This window comes from Hyaena hyaena, unplaced genomic scaffold, assembly GCF_003009895.1.
Source record: "Hyaena hyaena isolate Hyena2069 unplaced genomic scaffold, ASM300989v1 scaffold_112, whole genome shotgun sequence".
Classification (NCBI taxonomy): Eukaryota; Metazoa; Chordata; class Mammalia; order Carnivora; family Hyaenidae; genus Hyaena; species Hyaena hyaena.
In genome coordinates, this window is record NW_024080744.1 from 1,612,866 (window position 1) to 1,633,217 (window position 20,352).

The following is a 20,352-nucleotide window of genomic DNA, read 5'->3' on the forward strand; positions in this document are numbered from 1 at the left end:
CATTGTAGTGCTAATTATAGTAGCAAATATTTGGAAACAATTTAAATGTTTATCAGTAGAAAACTGGTTGAATAAACTATGCTATGTCCACATAGAAGTGACTGACTCCAGCATACTTTAAGTGAAAAAAGGTAGTGTACAATAAGTTATCATATAAATAATGGTATATCCTTTTTAAAAATGGATGGCTAAACCATAAAGTTTTCCTAAATGGCTACCTGCACGGGGAGGAAATGGGATAAGAGGACTAATACAGGAACTAGACTTCTTCTTCTTTTTTTTTTATTAGTTTATTTATTTTGAGAGAGTGTGTGTGAGCAGAGGAGGGGCAGAGAGTGCGGGGGAGAGAGGATCCCAAGCAGGCTCTGCATGGTCAGCAGAGCCCAGTGCAGGGTTTGAACTCAGCAACCATGAAATCAGGACCTGAGCCAAAATCAAGAGCCGGATGCTTAACTGACTAAGCCACCCAGGGGCCCCTAGTCTTCTTTAAATATACTTGTTTTTAGGCTTTGGAACCTTGTAAACATTTTTACAGAATAATAAAATGCGAAAAGATTTTAAGTAACCTTTTTAAAATCAAAAGTAAAATGAAACAAATGAAACTGTATGTCAAGTTTTTGCCCAAACCAGAGAGATGAATCATTTCCAGTGACTTTAAAACATAGGACTTTGTTCATTCCTAGTGGGATATACAATAAGGACAAAAAGAACTGCAAAACAATCTTAAACTGCAAAGTAATTATATTATGGTATTATTGTATCAAGTGATTTAGTATTGTATTAATATTGGTATTGCTTTTTGGTAACTATTACGTGTGTATTGTGAGGTAAAAAAATAAATACTTGTGTTGGTGTCATTGAAATTTTCAGCAAAGAAAAGGAAATAGGACTATGCAATAGATGAGGTAAAAACTCTGTCTTGCTAAATTTGAATTGGAAGTATCAATATCAATTTAAGTAGTTTGAAAACAAACATGTTTTTTGAGAGCCAGCTGCATACTGCAGTATCAGAAAGAGAAACACTTCTTTGTGAAGCTTATACACCGGTGGAGGAAGACAGAGAGTAAAGTATAATGTATGGTACAAGGTAAATAGTGAATTAAGGAAATAGGAGTGTTGCACTTGTATCTAGGGTCAGGAAAGGCTTTACTGAGAAGGGTTCAGAATAAAGACCAACTAGACAGCTAGGGGAGAAGCATTCAGGCAGAGGGAGAAGCAGAATAAGCCCTGAGGCAGGGGTGCCTCTGGTATATTCAGGAATAGAGGTCTCTGATCTGAGCTGAATGTGTGGTGGAGAGCAGAATGACGTGACCCCTCTGAAAACCATTCTCGGTGACACAAAGATCTTTTTCCAAGATGCGTATCTCACTGGATCACATTACTGTTGACTTAAAATTAAGTTGATTCCCATGGCTCTCAGGATAAAAAGAAAACATGGATTTCTGTCCTGCATGGCTGGTTTCCACCTGCTTTTCCAAATCCTTTTCATAATCACCACTCTTTTCCAGATGGACTCTGTACTAACCAGATTCTCAATGTCGGGAGAATTTTACCTACACTGCTCTGCCTGAAGCACCCTTCTTCCTTTACCCAGGTAATACCATGTCTGTTCTAGGTTAGCTCAACTACTTCGTTACCTTCCTTGACTAGATCAAATCCCTTTTATAAACTCCTTTCCTTCGTTGTACTCCACAGTTTTTATGAGATTATTGACACGGTTTCCCTCACCATACTAGAGCAGGTGGTTTTTACCCCCTTGTATCCACAAAGCTCAAAGGAAGCACAGTAGGATCTTGGTAACTATCGGCAGAAAATATGAACAATTCAAACAAGGCAGTTAGGTTATTACTATTGCCTGGAAAAGAACAAAGGAGTTGTACTAGGGTATAGGTTAATAATGTTGGGGACCAATCAACAAGTTCTTAATCAAGAGAATTATTACTTTAAAAATATTAAAAAATTTTAGTTCATTTTGAGAGCAAGAGCAGGAGAGGGGCAGAAACAGACGGGGGCAGGATCTGAAGTGGGCCCTGCGCTGACAGCAGCAACCTGATGGAGGGCTTGAACTCAAAAACCATGAGACGATGACCTAAACCAGTCAGACCCTCAGCCGGTTGAGCCACCCAGGCACCCTTTTACAAATGTTGGAGAGCAGTGGAAGAGCAGAGGACAGAGGATTCCCCAGCAGCCTCCATGCTGACAGTGAGAGCCTGATGTGAGGTTCGAACTCAACTGTGAGGTCATGACCTGAGCCAAAGTCGGACACTTGACTTAGCCACCCAGGCAGGCACCCTAAGAGAATTAATGCTCTTAATAAAATTATTCCAAACATTCCCAAACCATCAGGTTTTAACAGTCAAGGTGTTGTTTTGCAACATGATTCTAGTACTACCTTCAGGTTAGAAGTGGAGAAAAGATACGCATTCCTTGGGACCACTGGAAAGCAGGAAAGAAAATGGATATGGCTCTAGTACCTCCCTCCCGGTATCCTTACCTCTTACAATCTCAAGTTTGCCAAACCATTCTGCTTTGATCGAAGATTACTTTATTTGGGGGAAAGGGTCCATCCACTGAGAACTAATCAACAACCACTTTTAGAATGACCAGTGAGGAGGCGTGAAATAGGGGACAAAATTCTAACAGGCCAAGTACATTATTCAGACAAGGAACACAAAAGCAGATTTAGTGGGTCTGAGATCGAGGGTTGACTTGAAGGTTTTGAGCTACTAGTGCTTCCAAGGCACCTGTCTGGAGATGTCAAATAGGCAACTAAACATTGGTTTAGAGCACTGCCACCCTAATATTTATGCAAAATTAGGAGCCAGCATCCCCTGAGGCAGAGGACGAAGTGCTTCAATAGTAAGCTCGTATGTTCAAGAACTATTCCAGGAAGTCAGAATTGCCATTTTCAAAATATACAAAAATGTTTAAGCCTGTCAAGAAAATTTAAAGTATTTCACTATAGTTACACACAATACTGACCTTCAGGATTTCCTATAAATGACTACATACTTTTAACTTGAGGACTACCCATAAAAGGAATGAAACTTCAGAAATCCTGAAAAAACTCCATGAGCTATAGGAAATTTATCTACTACTCAGGGCACCCTGGTGGCTCAGTCGGTTATGAGATTGAGCCCTACACTGGGCTCTGTTACAGCTCGGGGCCTGCTTGGGATTCTCTGTTCTGCCCTTCCCTAAGCCCACTTTCTCTCTTAAAATAAACAATCTTTAAAACAAATGTAGCTTACAAAAACTATCAAAGGAAAGCCCAGAATCATGTCAACAGCATACACTTACAGGCAGAAGCTTTACAAAGCACAATGCTTTTTATTCACCATTAAACTAAAAAGTCCATTTCTAGATGTTTCTTTCCTTTGTATGCTTCATTTGTTTTATTAGCAAGCAAAATCCTGTAAGGGGCAGCTTCATCTAGTCTTCAGACTCAGATCCATCTTCATCTTGACTAATCTGGAAGTAACGAAGTTCGTAAGTCTCCTTGTCAGATGCAACCACACGAAGCCAATCACGAAGATTGTTCTTCTTAAGGTATTTCTTGGTAAGATATTTCAAATACCTATAAAATAAAAACATCAATTTCATTAAGAAATATAACTATCTACCATGCAAAGGACTGTTATAGAAGATACAGTTGTATTCATCTTTTAATGTTCCCTACAAAATATTTCATTTGTATCAAACACTGTGCAAACTTGCTGGGGACAGAATAATTGGGCAGCCTCTCAACCCCAATTAGCATCAGTTGATATCCTACAAACACTATTCCCCCATCTGTCTACAATAAACATCCTTTATGTTGAAGCTACAAAGAGAGCCATAGTAGCTTCCTCTTCAGTTTTATTGCCATCACAAGATTTTTAAATTAAATATATAATTTCATCTGGGTGCCTGGGTGGAAAACAACTGACTTGATTTCGGCGCAGATCAGGACATCAGGGTCGTGGGATGGAGCCTGGTGGAGCCTGCTTGGGATTTTCTCTCCCCCCTCTCAAAACAGATAAAAGATTATCAGCACATCTGCAACTAGCATATAGCTCAGTTCTTGTAAAAGCTTTCAGCAAGGTCTCATTTCATCCCTCCAGCCACTCTCTTCCATTTATGCTTTCTGGTAATTCTGAACTACCTACCAAACATTCCTCAAGCTTCTGTTTTTCTTTCTTAATGCTGTTCCCTCTGGCAGGAAGACCTCATTCCACAGGCAACATTGCTAATCTCAGGTTCTCTGAAAATCCTATCTCTCTACCTTCAACACAGCAAGTAGAAAACACTGCATTTTGAAATTCTGAGCATGCCTGGAAGATCCTTGAGAACATCACGCTTGCACCCCTGAACCCCTAGTGACTAACCACATAGCTAACAATGCATTGTTACTTTAGTCCAAGCCACTACCTACCATCTTCCCTGTTCTCACATCAGGTTTGTAGCCTTCAGCTTCCACCACCCGTCATTTCCAGCTACAGTAATGAATTACACAGAACTTATCAACTATTTAATACTGCATTTTATTGTCTCCACTAGAATTTAAGCTCCTTTAGTGGTAGGTACTTGGCTTCTTGGCTCACTGCTGGGCTATCCAGTCCTACAAAAGTGCGAACATGTAAATTTGTTGAGTAAATTAAACTCAAAACTCAAAACTGCCTTTACTAAACAAACTACCAAAACCTTAAAATTATTTATATGAAAATGTTTCCATTAGGTAAATTGAGACATTACTTTCAAGTTACACATTAGACAAGTTTCTTACAGCATACTCTTAATGTTTAAGCATCTAACATCATTAAAGTTTATATAGAACTTGGATTTCAGTGACTATAATGCACTGGACAGGAGCCTGTATATAACTTGCCTATATTCCAGCAATGAATTGTTTACTGACAGCCAGCCTAAGTAATTGGCCCAGTTACTGAATATATTTTCCATTCACATCGGCTATTATTAGAAGTTCAAAACACTTCTGTTGGGTGCCTCTGAACTTATCCACACATCTATCCCTGCATATGAAAACACTAGGATTACGTATTCTGTAACATTCTCAATTACGATCATGTCATTAAAATATTATGGGAAACAAATACCAACCTTTTAGAGAACTGTTTCTCAGAAACAACTGTGATTTTATTCTTGAAACGTTCAATGTGAACAACATTCCCCAGATTTCCAGTTTTTCCGTTGACTTTAACCTTCTCCCGTAGAAACTGTTCCTATTTTAAAACAGAAAAAATGCAAAACTAGGGAAGAAAACCCTAGATTTTCACTAGGGAAGGTACCCTAGGAATAGAGCTTAGGTTAAAACCAAGAATTTCGTACTTAAATTGAGCACTCTATCACAATAATAAAAACAAGCCAAGTAGAATGATACTTACAAAATTTCCAGAATCAAAAATTCCATCCTCTACTGGATGAGTAAGGTCCAAATTAAATTTCCAGGTTGACTTCTTAGGTTTCTTGTCTTTCTGCTACAGATAGTTAACACAATTAGGACTATTTAATTCACTCACTTTTATGCAAAACTTTAAAATCTTATCAGCCCAAAAATGTACAGCGTACTGTGATATATTATGAAATGGTGCAAAATTCTTAAAAAAAAAAAAAAAAAATTGCTGAATTTGTCTACTGGATATACGTTTTTTCTTAGCTAGTCTGTCTGAATAGGAGTACACGTCTTAACTTTTTGTGAAATCCAATGGTAATTCTCCCTGTTCACCATACAAGTGTCTCCAAAGTGCAAACTCAAAGCATGAAGCATATGGATAGCCACTATTAGTTCTCTTCATAAGAAGATTCTAAAGAATCCTATATTTACAGCCAGAAAAGATTAATAAGAGAATCAATCTATTTACTGTAAATCAAAACTAAACCACCACCTGGGGTTGGTTTGAACCCCTAACCAAGCCCACTCTGTTCCAATGATCAAGAAATGTTGTATGGGCTTTTAATATTTTCCAGGTCACTGATTTTCAATTTTAAATTATCAGGTATTATTTACCATAGGCCAGGCTCTATGAGAAACAGGTAGTAAACATCACTTTGCCCAAGCTCAAAAACAGGATATTCTATCCACTTAAGTCTAGAGATAAATCATTACGGTGTTAGAAGTGAGAAGACAGGAAGGAGACGTTTAATCCAGTACTTTTCTTTAATTTAAAAAATGTATGTAACTTTAGTTTGCCATACCCCAAACTCCGAATACCACCTAATCGGGCTGTGTTGCTGTGGCTACTATCAATACACATTTAGACAACGTACTAACAGACAGAACAGTAATTATCAGAGGATGCCATCTCCCAATTAGATCCACCCAAATGAATACTAAGTACTAATGCCAGTTTGCTTTTAGACAGAGGAGTAACTTGTACCCAAAAATCCCCTCCAAAACTTAGAACTGGTTAAACTGTCGATCTTTTCAAATGCTGACTGGTTTTTAGCATGTAATTCCCTTGTTAATTAATAACGTAAGTAAAACCTCTTCACGCTTTATCTGCCTAAAATCGTGACTTTTGCCTTTTAAATACATTTCTTCATGAAGTAATAAAGACAGTCCTTCCCTAACTTAGTTATAAAATTCTCTGAAACTTCTGTAGCCTCGGAGCTCCCTCGCTCTGGTAAGGCTATTTTCAGACCGGCCCGATTACCCACATTTCTTTCTTGGTGCCAACGAACAGGAGAGCATAGGCATTACCAGAAGGAAGATTGAAAAGAAAATGCCCAAATGCTGTCCCACTACCTCCTGCTCATCGTTGTCCCTCTTCCTTCCTTGCGTTGCCAAAGCCACCGTCCTAAGCCAATTCGGACCGAGCTCGAACTCTCCTAGACCGCATGGGAGTCGCCAGGAGTCTCGGAAAACACAACTTATAATCTTAAGGTCCTGTTTGCGTTCCCGACCTAGTCTCCATTTCTACCCTTCCCTTTTCTCGAATGAGAGGTGCCCAGCCCGCAGAATTTTCGTAGATGTAAAAATCATCTACACTGGGGTAACACGCTCGAAAGAAAGCTCACTCACCGGCGCCATCTTGAGAGCCAACTTTGGGATCGGAAAGGAAGCCACAGACGCGCGATACGTATTTATACCAAAACGTGCTGCGTCACGCGCTGAGAGCGTAAGCCCACTGCCTCCCGGAAGAGAACGTAGGGAGGCCGGTAACCCAGGAAACCGGGGCGTGGCCGGGGGAAGGCTAGGCTTCCTACGCAGTCAGGTTTCCCGGGAGCGCCCGCTAGCGGCCGTGGTGAAGTAATCCACGATTTTTCGCTAAACACAGCGCTAGTGGGTGGACCGCAGAGATCTCTGCATTTCTTAAGAGGTCGCTCCCAGGTGAACACAACCGAGGGAGGCAGGGATCATCTTTCATTGATCACTTAGATCTTCTTTCCAAGCAGGGCAAGGCAATGTCTCAGTTTGCTTTGGGATCTTCTGCCTCCTATTGTAATTACAATCATCCGGAGAAAAAGTTATATCTATATTTATGTTTCGTCTGAGTCTTGTTTTCTGAATGACTGTTGAGGGAAATACGTGTTTCAGGGAGCCAAAATAAATTAGATTCCTGAGAGAAAATAAGCTTTTAAGAGAAAAAAATGGATTGCTCTCACTTGTTCACTTGTTGAGTGTGATTCAATTTTATCATGGGGTTTAGTTTACCCTGTATAGACATTAAGATGGAGTCACTCTTGTGAAGCAGAACTTGGGTCAAGCAGCGATGTAAGCAGCCAAGGGCATTGCAGGTAAGACCAGTTATCTTCCCAGCCGGTATATAGCTGACCACACCAAAACTGATAACCAGCAGAACCAAAGGTGGTCTGGTTAAATCCCTTTAAAAAGGAAGGATTTTTTGCAGCAGACTGTCAAGACTTTCCAGATGCTGATCCTTTCAACTCTGACCACACCGAAATGGTGACTGCCCCCAAAGGCTCTTCCCAGATGGTCTCTGGGGAGAACCGAGATCCTTCACTGCTTGAAATAATAAGCAGCAAGTGCTGAGAACTGACCCAGACCCAAGGGAGGCCTTACCATAACTGCATGCTCAGAAAATGACTGCAAGTTTGGTTCATGAATTTCCTACCTCTTGTTTTATCTTGTTGTGTACTTGTCTTGTGCTGTAATATGTGTGATGGGTAAGAAACCACGTTAACAAGAAATGTCATTGAGTTTGGAATCCTGAGCCGGATTTATAATTTAACCTTGCTTTATGATTGAATAAAGCTGACATGGAAAGACACAACTCATGTGTGCACCTTCACAGCATCCTCATGATACCCTAGGGCTCTTGATTTCCATCCAAAATGCCTCCCAATTAAAGTTCAACAAATACTTGATGAGACCTAACTACTAAAATGCACAAAGCACACGTGGGTGAGTGGTGAATGTGTGTGTGGGGGGCAGTTTTGATGACAAAAGGAAAAAATAGCCTTTGAACTTTGAACAATTGTAAGTTGACATCAGATCAGAAAAGTGACATCCTTGTCAATGTTCTGCAATTTGTTTTATGGAGGCGAAACTATCATACTGGGGGTCAGAAGTAGGGATGGGGTGGACTTTGGTTGTTAATTTCCAGAAAAGTTTCTAGAAGGTAACAACTGGATATAGTTTAAAAAATTAAAATTTTTTTATGTCTTTATTTTGAGAGACAGAGACCGAGAGTGAGTGGGGGAAGGACTGAGACAGAGGGAGACACAGAATCTGAAACAGGCTTCAGGCTCTGAGCTGTCAGCACAGAGCCCGACACAGGGCTCGAACCCATGGACTGTGAGATCATGACCTGAGCCGAAGTCAGACACTTAACCAACTGAGCCACCTAGGCGCTCCTAAAATTTTTTTTAGTGTTTATTTATTTTTGAAAGAGAGAGACAGAATACGAGTTGGGGAGGGGCAGAGAGAGAAAGAGAGAGGGAGAAACAGAATCGGAAGCAGGCTCCAGGCTCTGACCTGTCAGCACAGAGCTTGATGTGGGGCTTGAATCCATGAGCCACGAGATCATTATCCGAGGTCGATGCTCAACCGATAGAGCCACCCTGGTACCCCTTTTTTTATGACAGCAGTTAGTCATAGTGGAAACTATGCTTTAATGAAGCATACAATGTGTAGGATCTGAAGATAAATATTGAACTCCTAGGAGAAATCCATTTCAAGATATATTTTGGTCATTTGCCTGAAGAACCAGAATAACTTTTTCAAAGACTAAGGGGAAAAAAGGGAACTGGCATTTTTCCCTCAAGGCTGCTCAGGCTGTAGAGCAGAAATGATCCTTGCTCTACTGGGTATTTTGAAAATAAGCCATTAACCAATACACTATTTTCTTTTTTTTAACGTTTTATTTATTTCTGAGAGAGAGAGAGAGACAGCGTGAGCAGGGGAGGGTCAGAGAGAGAGGGAGGCACAGAATCTGAAACAGGCTCCAGCCTCTGAGCTAGCTGTCAGCACAGGGGCTTGAACCCACAAACCGTGATATCATGACCTGAGCCGAAGTTGGATGCTTAACTGACAGAGCCACCCAGGCACCCCAACACTATTTTATTTCTGTTGTTTTTGGGAGACTTCCATGTTATGACTAAAAAAAACAAACAAAGCAAAACAACAAAAAACCCTTTAAGAGCTATGAAGTCATTTGTACAAAGGAGATATGCTTCAAACTAGCTAGTAAGCTTGAAATAACTAAATTGAAACCATTGTGGAAAAAAAAAGACTTCTCTAATTTTTTAATCCTAAAAAGAATATTAAGTAAAAATGTCCAGATGGTAAGATTAAATATTGTAGATAACTTAGTACTTCCCAGATTTTACATATGCAGTATGAACTCAATGCCTGTCAACACCCCCTCTCAGATAGTTCTTATTTTGAAGTGGATTCTAAAACATATGAATTAAATGTCTGATAAGAGTCAGGAAAATTTAGAACAATAAGGGGAACTTACTTTTCCAGTTATTCAAATATAATCATATATATTAATATATGATAAGATATATTTCTAATATAAACTTCAATCCTTTGATCTATGTGATTCTGGAGCCTGAATAGATCAATAAAATAAAATATAGAAGGACAATATGGCAGATTAGATGGAGAAATCCTTCCATATGTAGCCACCTTAAAAAAAAACTGGCTAAAACATAGTGTTATACATAATTTCTAATGTATGATCCAGTTGGTTGAAAGTAAAAAATTTTTGGAGGCAGAAATAACAAGGCATGCTAATGTAACTTTGGGACTAGGATCCGCTCTGTGCAAATGGCATGAAAAAACTTCAACCTAAAAATGTTGTTTAAAGAGTGCTTGGACTGGTAGTGCTAGGCAGAAGCAAATGCAAATCCTACCTGTATAGATGCACTTTAGATCCAGGCACAAAGGATTCCCTGAGATAAATTTACAGAAATAAGAGTTGACAATTTTTTTAATTACTAGATAAAAAAGGAAACAAGTTACTATGAATGAAAATCAACACCCCCCCTTAAAAAAGCCTATAAAATCATATCAATACATATTGGAATTACATAGAATGTAAAATAAATGTCTTGAATATATTTAAAAGTTAATGGCTTTTCTTTTTTTTAATTTATTATTTTATTTTTTTACATTTATTTATTTTTGAGAGACAGAGCACAAGCAGAGGAGGGGCAGAAAGAGAAGGAGACACAGAATCTAAAGTAGGCTCCAGGCTCTGAGCAAACATTCAACACAGAGCCTGATGCAGGGCTCGAGCCCACGAACCGTGAGATCATGACCTGAGCCAAAGTCGAACGCTCAACCGACTAAGCCACCCAGGTGCCCCTAATGGTATTTCAAATATAGTGAGGGAAACAGGAACAATCAAATTGGCTGGGACTAAAAGAAAATAAGTTCTAGAAATTAAAAATAAAAAATTTTAGTTAAACATGAGAGTAGCCACAGCTGCAGAGAAAATTAGGGAATGGGAAATTATTTAGAATGCAATACAGACAAACGCTATCCATCTTCAGAAAAATATACTCCAATGACATTGTAGCACAAACTGTCCTATGGAAGTAAACTGCATGGCTTTGACAAAGGATGTGCTTGCTACAGCCCTTCTATCCAACAACGAGGCACTGAGAGAAAGTTACTACGACCGAAGAATATTGCTTTTAATACTCCAACCTTGAATGTTCTTTGTTAAATATTTATAAATGAAAGTTAAGGGTGCCAGCCAGGGGAAATAAAAACTGACATCACTGCTGCTTGTCTTTACGTTACTAATTTGATTAGAAAGCATTAAACATTAAAACATTAAGATCTAAGATTAAAAAGTTTATGCTTTCTTCGATGCATCTTTTCTCTCTGTGTATATTTAGGAAAACCTTAAGTGATTTTTTGTTTTTATTATTTTTAACAATTGTAATTTCAGAAGTAAGATTTTCCTGTTAGCGCCAAAGGAATTCTAAATAATTGTTCAAACTTTAAAAAGAATATGTATCTTTTTTCATTGCTTATTTTCTGTCATTTTTGTCTTGTTATTTTTAGGTTGGTCATTCAAATTATTGGCCATTTAAATTATTTCCACCTTTTCACTATTATAAACAATGCTTTAAGGAACTTTTAAAGTTAAAAAAATTATTTGGCTTATTATTTGGCTTATTACCTAAGCCAAAAGAAAGTCTCACTGAAAGAAATACAGAGAAACAAAAAAGAGAATGCATAAAAATATCTAAAATCTTACTTGCTTAGAAATAGCTATTTAATGCTTTGGGTGCATGCATGTTTGTGAACATGTATGTATACATAAAAACAATTTAGATTACACAAGTAATTACATTCATTTACAAAAATTGGGTGGTACTATTCATGCTTTCTGAATTAAAACTTTTTTAAGAAAAAATTACTGCACCTAAAATTGTAAAAGTTATAAAAAATAGTTTAAAGACCACACACACACAAACATAAATACATAAAAACCTGGACAAAGGTTATGTAAATACATATATGTGTCTATATATCCTTTATCCAGATTTTTACTTATTATTAAGTTTTTCCTGTTTTTCTCCATCTATATACACATCTATAAATCTTTGTGTGACGTTTTCTTGATAACTTTCTCATTTCTTTTATTAAATTTGTTCTGTTTAGGCATTCTGTTTCCACTGAGGTTGATTTTAATAACCATATTTTCCCAAGAAATTCTATCATTTAGGTTTTCAAATTTATTTGCATAGAATTTCTTGTTTTGTTTTTCTTTCCTCTCCATTATTAGTCTTTCCTATTATTACTCATTTTCTATACTTGTATTTTCTTCCCTTACCTTAAATAAATTGCCCAGTGGTTTGCTGTTTTGTTAATTTTTTGAAGGGCCAGAATTGTATTTATCTTTTAATTTTTTTTAATTTTTTTTTTTTTTTTTCCTAGGAGAGATAGAGACAGACAGCGTGAGCAGGGGAGGGCCAGAGAGAGAAGGAGTCACAGACTGAAACAGGCTCCAGGCTCTGAGCTGGCAGTCAGCACAGAGCCCGACTCGGCTCGAAACCACGAACCACGAGATCATGACCTAAGCGAAAGTCGGACGCTTAACCGACTAAGCCACCCAGGCGCCCCTATCTTTTAATTTTTTTAAATGTTTATTTATTTTTGAGAGAAAGAGCGTGAGTCGAGAAGGGGCAGGGAGAGAAGGAGACAGAGAATCAGAAGGCTCCAGGCTTCCAGGCTGTTAGCACAGAGTCTGATGCAGGGCTCGAACTCAGGAGCCAGAGCCATGAGATTATGACCTGAGTCGAAGTTGGATGCCTAACAGACTGAGCCACCTGGAGCTCCCAGAATTTTTTTAATGTGCTGCTTTTCTATTCACCTAATTTCTGCTTTTATCTTAATCGTTTCTTCCCTTATGCTTTTAATTTTGCTGTTATTTTTCTAGTTGTTTGATTTAGAACTTTAACTTCACTTAATGTTCATGCTTTCATTTTTATTGATACAGATGTTAAGGCTACAATTCGTTTTCTACTGCTTTACATAGATTTTCATTATCTTTCAGGAATTGCTTGTTTGTAGTTCCTCTTTCAGCATAGTATTATGTAACAGGTTTTTAAATTTGCAGGTAGGTAGAAGGGTTTTCTTATTTTTCAATTTTGATTTAATTTCACTTGGGATTGGTGTCAGAATGTTGTATTAAATATTTCTGCCTTATAGAAACTGCTGTTTTCTTTGTGCCCTATATATTCATTTCTTTTTTCAGAAGTTCCATTTGCCTTTGAAAAGAAGGTATATTCTCTAATATCAGAATGTTAGTGACATGTACATAAAATCTCCAAAAGATTTATGTCATTGATTGCACAGCAATTAAAATGAACTAGAGTGACAGCAATTTTAAGTGAAATTCACACATGTAATTGTGAACAAAAAAAGGGCAGACATACTATGTGTTAGAAGTAGGTGAGCCTCCATTCTCCCAATTAGAATCTGGCTAGGGATCTGGAGGCAACTGAGGTTGCCAAGCTTTTCTGGCCCTCCCAAACTGGGGCACAAGTCTTTGTGATTTTGGGATGTACCCATGGGTGTGGCCAAAGATTATTTTGACTAAATCCAGAAATAACTCTCAAATTGGACAATAGATTTCTATAACCTTGTAGGTGAATCATTTTTAGCCAATACACATCCTGTGGTTATAACTGATCCTGTTGAATGTATCGTGGGAATATAAACACACCTCATCTTGTGCTTAGCCTTATTGCACTTCACAGATACTGCATTTTTTTCTTTTTAACAAATTGGAGGTTATGGCAACCTTGAGTCCAGCAAGCCTATCAGCACCATTTTTTTCCAACACCATTTCCTTACTTTGTATCTCTGTGTCACATTTTGGTAATTCTCACAATACTTCACACTTTTTCATTATTATTATATTTGAATTGCTGAAATTTCATAAACTTTAATGGATCAGAGGGTTGCTTTTTATGGATGAGCAAGGAAAGTGGGCTTCCTGAGATGGAATCTACTCCTTGTGAAGATGCTGTGAAGATCATTGAAATGACAACAAAGGATCTGGAACATAATTTAGCAAATATACCAATAGCAAGTTCGAGGTTTGAGAGGGTTGACTCCATTTTGAAAGAAGTTGTATTGTGGGTAAAATATTATCAAGCAGCATCACATGCTACAGGGAAAATAGTTTATGAAAGGAATAATTAAGTGATGCAGCAAATTTCATTGTTGCCTTGTTTTAAGAAATTGCCACAACTCCCCAACCTTCAGCAACCACCACCCTGACCGGTCAGTAGCCATCAACAACAAAAGAAAACTCTCTATCGACAAAAAGATTATGACTTGCTGAAAACTCAGATGATGGTTAGCATTTATTCACAATAATTTTTAATATTTATTTATTTTTGAGAGAGAGAAAGAAGAGAGAGAGACAGAGCATGAGCAGGGAGGGGGCAGAGAGAGAGAGAGAGAGAGAGAGAGAGAATCCGAAGCAGGCTCCAGGCTCTGAGCTGTCAGCACAGAACCCGACATGGGGCTTGAACCCATGAACTGTGAGATCATGACCCGAGCAAAAGTCAGACACTCAACTGACTGAGCCACCCAGGTGCCCCCCATTTTGCAATATTTTTAATTTCATGTGTGTACATTTTTTATTTTATTTTATTTATTTATTTTTTTAATGTTTTTTATTTGTTTCTAGGAGAGAGAGAGAGAGAGAGAGAGAGAGAGAGAGAGACAGCGTGAGCAGGGGAGGGCCAGAGAGAGAGGGAGTCACAGACTGAAACAGGCTCCAGGCTCAGAGCTGGCAGACAGCACAGAGCCCGACGCGGGGCTCGAACCCACGAACCGCGAGATCATGACCTGAGCGAAAGTCAGACGCTTAACCGACTAAGCCACCCGGGCGCCCCATCATGTGTGTACATTATCTTTTTAGACATATGCGTCTGCACACTTAATAGACTACAGTACATAGTGTAAACATAACTTTTATATGCACTAGGAAACCAAAAAATTCACCTGACCTACTTTGTTTCGATATTCACTTTATTGCAGTGGGCTGGAACCAAACCTGCAATCTCTCTTGAAGTATGCCTGTAGATGTTATGTTTATTTATTTCTAATGTTTATTTCATTGGAGAGAGAGAGAAAGAGAGAGAGAATGGGGAAGGAGCAGAGAGAGCATCCCAAGCAGACTCCACGCTGTCAGTGTAGAGCCTGACGTGGGGCTTGGGGCTTGAGGCTGGATCTCATGAACCGTGAGATCACGACCTGAGCATGACTGAGCCACTCAGGCTCCCCTGCCTGTAGAGGTTTTAAATTCCCAGTGGAACACACACTTTAGATAGGCAGTCTGAGTTCTAAATATGGCCAATTCCACAGGACACCTCCTATTTGGATAGAATGTTTAATTAAAAGGTTGGGGATGGAGGAGGGATTAAGACAGTCTGACGCATAAATAATTAGCAGTCAGCACAGAGCCCGATGCGGGGCTCGAACCCACGAACCGCGAGATCATGACCTAAGCGAAAGTTGGACGCTTAACCGACTAAGCCACGCAGGCGCCCCTCATGCTTCTTTTTTCCCTCCCAGGCCTTCCTCTGGGAGACTGGGCTACTGGTATTTGCAAATGGCAAAAAGAGAGTGGGGCTGAGAGCTGAAAGACTCTAAACTGGTGCTTCTCTTACTGTGCAGTTACCTTGCTGGTTTTGGAAGGCTATGGATATCAGTCATACTGGCTAAGGATATGAGATCACAACTGCCATGGTAGTCTTTGGGCATGGCTCAAATGTCAGGGCGTGAGAGATGGTCTAGAATGGTACAGCGTATAAAAGGAAGAAAGGCTTGAGCCGTCTAGGGATGAAACTGTCCAGATGGTGTTGATTACACATAGAATTGGAAAAAGGATGAAGGCTTTGCTTCAGGGACTCATCACACCATTCACATCACTGTGGAAAGAGAACGGCAATGCTGGTAAGGAACACCTCAGACACTGGGAGGGTCAGGGGTAGGCGAGGAACCACGAATTGCCCTTGCATTAAATATCTCTGGAAGAATGCAAGGAAAAGGTTGAAGACGGAAAGATGTTTTTACTCTTGCAACTACAGAATTTTGAACCCTGGGACTATTTTACATATTTTAAAGCTATTAACAATTTAAAAATGAAAACAAAACTGGGCCTAAATCTGGAACTAAAATTTAAAAATTAACATTCCCAGCCATTAAGCTAGGGAACTCTCTAGTAAGGATCCAGAATATAAAAACAATATATTTAAATATAATAAAGCTAATAGATTGAATTGTAAAAACAAGTTAGATTTTCTTTTAACAGTGATCAACTCACAAATCCATACTATTTTCTAGTATAAAAATGGCTTTAGGAATACATATGTACAAGAATAGGGCAGGCTGTTAACTTTATTTTTATTTCATATAGCTGATCAAGTTACCAGACAAATATATTTTAATGTAACAAAAAGTTATCATTGATGTATATAATCTACAATGTAAATGATTTTAATAATTAATTAATTTAGTATACCCAAAGACATTTGAATTTTATCCATTTTTGAAATGTAAAGTACACAATTATAATACCCATACTACAGATCTTATAATTTTAAAGTTTTAGCTAAAACATGAGTCTCTGCAAATAAAAGCAAGAATTCTCCTATACCTAAGACAAATAAAATGTGTTTCTAATAAAGTGCCACTGGATAAGACAATGCCATTTCAACTACTTCCTTTTTGGAGAGGAGAACACAAGTACATAATCATAAGGAACTAGCCATTTTCACTATACTAGCATAGAGCTAGTAATGTGCATTGTAATTCGTAACAAGCACAAGAGTGCTCATTTATAGTAGGTATTAACCATAATAAAGAATTCCTTTCAAGAAAGATTACAATTAAGACTTATGACAAGCTGTACAGTCATCACTGAATATAGTTTGGTGTCCAGAGTTTTTAAAAAATACAATCTTGAACTAAGATGAACCTAAGTCTACCATTACCAAGAAATAGTTTTAGGGACTTCATATGAGTAAAAGAACCTCTCTCTCAATTGTAAAATAGGTTTCACTCAATTCTAAGGCGAGAGGAATAGTGGTGGTTGGTAAAGTTTGACAACAAGTATGTTTCTAGCAGGTGAAAGAAAGCCTGATATACACTGCTTTAAGATGCATCTTTCACATAAGGAAAACATGCTAATTAGATGTAGATAGCACTTTTCAGGCACTTGACCTCACTTGGTAGTTAAGTTGATGTTCAGATGTATACTTAATGGAGAAACATTAAATTATATAGAGACTTCAAGTCACGTTCTCACAGAACATCTGTGTTCCATAAGCGAAATCCAAATGTTCCCTGCTAAAATCAAATAATGATGCCATATATCCACTTCAGAGAAAAAAAATTTAATAGATTAAAGTTAATAGATTGAATTTTCTCAATTTAAGGTTTTCCACAATAAATTTTTCATAAGCCTTTGTTGTCTATTTCTTGCCTGAATGCCAGGAGAAAAAAAGGCTTAAAAACTATAAAATATTATGCCTACGTAAAGTTAGAAAATTTTAAACTGTTGATCAGTTCAATATAACATACAGTTTATGGAAGTATGCTTACAGTTTGCTCTTATACTGCTTAAGAGCCACATTTTCTCATAGTAAATTTGTTTCTGGTTCATATTATAGAATTCAGTATGTAAACATTTTCATGTACCCAAAAGAGCATTATGAATTTTTGATCTGTTGTTCCTAGATATGTTTGAGAACCACTACATCTTTGTCTGGCTCTAAAAACTATCTTTGGGGTCCATGCCAAAGGAATGCTTTCAGATATATCATTAAGGTTTGGGTCCCAAAATAAGACTACCAAATTCTGTTCTATAATGAAAAATACATGGCAAGATTCTGGTATAGATGTTAACAATGTTCCCATTTTTTTTCTTTAATACTTAGCATATAGGTTAAGTATGTTGATGTTAAGGATTTTTTTATTTGCATGTTATCATTGTGTTACAATTTGGGAAAATTTGGCAATATACTTTCAGGCAGCTTTAAAATAATGCAACTTCAGCTCTTAGCACAAACAGCCCTGAGAACAATGCATTCAAATTACAGCTCAACTAGAAATAATCTAATTGAGAAACTTTAAAGTTACAAAAACAAATTCTGGAAAAGTTGTAAATTAAAAAAAAAAGTTACAACATTTGAGGCACTACCAGACTACAGTACTTTTAAGAGTTGAAAGGACTTTGTAAAAAGAACAAACATACAAAGCTGTGTGTGTGCATATGCACGCACTCCACATTGTGCTATAATGAAAAATTGTGTCCCCAAATTTTATAGCCTTAACATTTTATTGTAGCATCTCCTATTAAAGATATCATGCTCCGCTGCAGGAGAGTTTTGGTAATTGTTAACAAAGCGTTGGTACAGAACTTTGTACCATAAATGGTAACGGATTCAAGAGCTTGGTTAGCAACAATTTCAAGTGACAGACAGCCCTTGGAGGGGAGAATGGAACATCATAATTATGTTTATGATGCAAATACTAAGTCAAAGTAGCAATGATTTGATCTATTTCAGAGGGTATTCAACTTTGTAGTAGCAAATAAGGTATAACAAAGTCTTCACAGTAGAAATAAAATATGTTGCTCTAGAAAGAAACAAATATTCCACTTGTTAATACTGTATATAAATTGGTGAAATGCCTGCTGACAAAAATGGTGTATCATTGTATAATCTATCAACATTGACAGTCTACACTCTATACATGGTAACCTGTGATAGTTAACATTTGCTACAAAAAAGTACAACAAATACTAGGAATCAACTTTTAATATTTCTGATGTCAAAAAGAATGAAGTCACTGCTGTTCTATGTTAAAAAATATGTTCACCTGCTTCCTTTTAATACAATTTATAAAGCTTTACTAAATGAAATATTTTGTTCTAGACAAACATGTACTGACTTATGTGAAAATAAACAGTCCCATATCTTTAAAATCTATACTTATAGTTATATATCAGAGGAGTATTTACACTTCATTATAGTACTTAAAATATTTATGCATAAATAGCTTTTGCCATTCAAAGTATGAAGATAGAGATGCATTATAATTTACATATGCTTACCTCACAGTTGAAATGTATTTATGTGAAGTTTGACAAGTTAGGAACAACAAGGGCATGCTAATCCAGAATTAATACAAAACCAGAACACTAGTATGGCTAGCTGGGGTCATATGGGTGACCAGCAAGCAGCACAGATTGAGAACTTTCTGGAATTCCTGTGGATAACAATGCCAACCAGTAACAAGTAAAACACACAGAACAGACTACTAAAAAACTAGAGCAGTATGTAGTAGGTACTTAAATGGAATACTGGAAAGAATTTAGCCTAATGCCTAGTTGTGCTTCAGATGGGCAAAAGCTAGGATGTTACACTAAAATGGTTACCTATAACCTCTATATTTCTTGTGCTTTAGAATTCTCCTTGCATTTCTCTTAAAGTATCTTGTTTTCTTCTCCAGATGGGTTTGCTGAGACCAATACAAGATTTAAAAATGTGCACAGATTAAGTAACTACACCTTTGGGATCTCCTGTTCCTAATACTATTTTTAGTTGCTGATTAGATTAGTTACAACATCATATATGTTTTCCTCTAGATGATAGGAACAAAGGCCTTTCAGAGGTCAAGGTATGATGAGAAAGGTCTGGTCATCAGTCTTAGAGAATGATTACTGAAGTAGTGATTTTGTTCTAAGTTTAATTTCAATATAATGATTGTTACTAAGTCTAAGGTCCTTGCACATCCTGTGACGCTGTCTAGAATCCTGGAAATAAGATATATTAAGAGAAATGTAGCTGAGTCACCTAAAACACTCTTTTAAATTATTCAGTTTGTAGAAATCTTTCCTACTTATGTTTCACACCAGTAACTGAATTAAGTACATAACAATCAGAAAAAAAATATGTACTTCTTAAAAATAAGAAAAATAATAATTATCACAGAAACTAACTCTTGTTCCACAATACAGTTTCACTTCACTTTAGAAAAAGTATACATAAATTTAACAAATATTCCAAATCAATTTAAAGAATTTCCAGTTTTGCTGGACAACTAAATATCTTAATGTCAAAAAAATGTACTTAAAAATGGTTGGAAAGGAGGGACTACTATAAATACCAACAATTTATTCAACATATTGATAAAAAGCACTGCATAGTATCCTATAATAAAGCAGGGCACTCCTTCAAATACAGAGAGAGAACAAAGGGAAAATGTGAAAACATAACTAGAAAGAAACTTCCTATTTTTATGCCAATTACACAGGCCTCAATTAAGAACCTATAGCTCTAGCCAGTCCCCTTTGCCACTGCCCCCTGTAGACTCCTCCTCCTTTACAATTTGACTTGCTA

General features: G+C 37.4%; 1 protein-coding gene across 2 annotated transcripts; it reads right to left on the reverse strand.

Annotated features, from left to right (window-relative positions):
* Nucleotides 1–3,310: 3,310 nt before the first annotated feature.
* On the reverse strand, nucleotides 3,311–7,094 carry RPL22L1 (ribosomal protein L22 like 1). Of its 2 annotated transcripts, none has more exons than XM_039236556.1 (4): nucleotides 7,022–7,094; nucleotides 5,385–5,477; nucleotides 5,101–5,222; nucleotides 3,311–3,577 (listed from the first exon to the last, which is right to left on the reverse strand). In XM_039236556.1, the coding sequence occupies exons 1-4, from the start codon at nucleotides 7,028–7,030 to the stop codon at nucleotides 3,433–3,435; spliced, it is 369 nt and encodes a 122-aa protein (XP_039092487.1). In that variant the 5' UTR covers nucleotides 7,031–7,094; the 3' UTR covers nucleotides 3,311–3,432. The 2 variants fall into 2 exon arrangements, with proteins under 2 accessions (XP_039092487.1, XP_039092488.1); XM_039236557.1 differs by having other exon boundaries at nucleotides 5,385–5,474; nucleotides 7,022–7,077.
* Nucleotides 7,095–20,352: the final 13,258 nt, after the last annotated feature.

Excerpts from the sequence above, each read along its gene's own strand:
- RPL22L1 (XM_039236556.1), bottom strand. Across the intron at positions 5,223-5,384 it reads TTTTTGATTCTGGAAATTTT|GAACAGTTTCTACGGGAGAA; the intron begins GTAAGTATCATT and ends GTTTTAAAATAG. Across the intron at positions 3,578-5,100 it reads GAGAAACAGTTCTCTAAAAG|GTATTTGAAATATCTTACCA; the intron begins GTTGGTATTTGT and ends TTTATTTTATAG.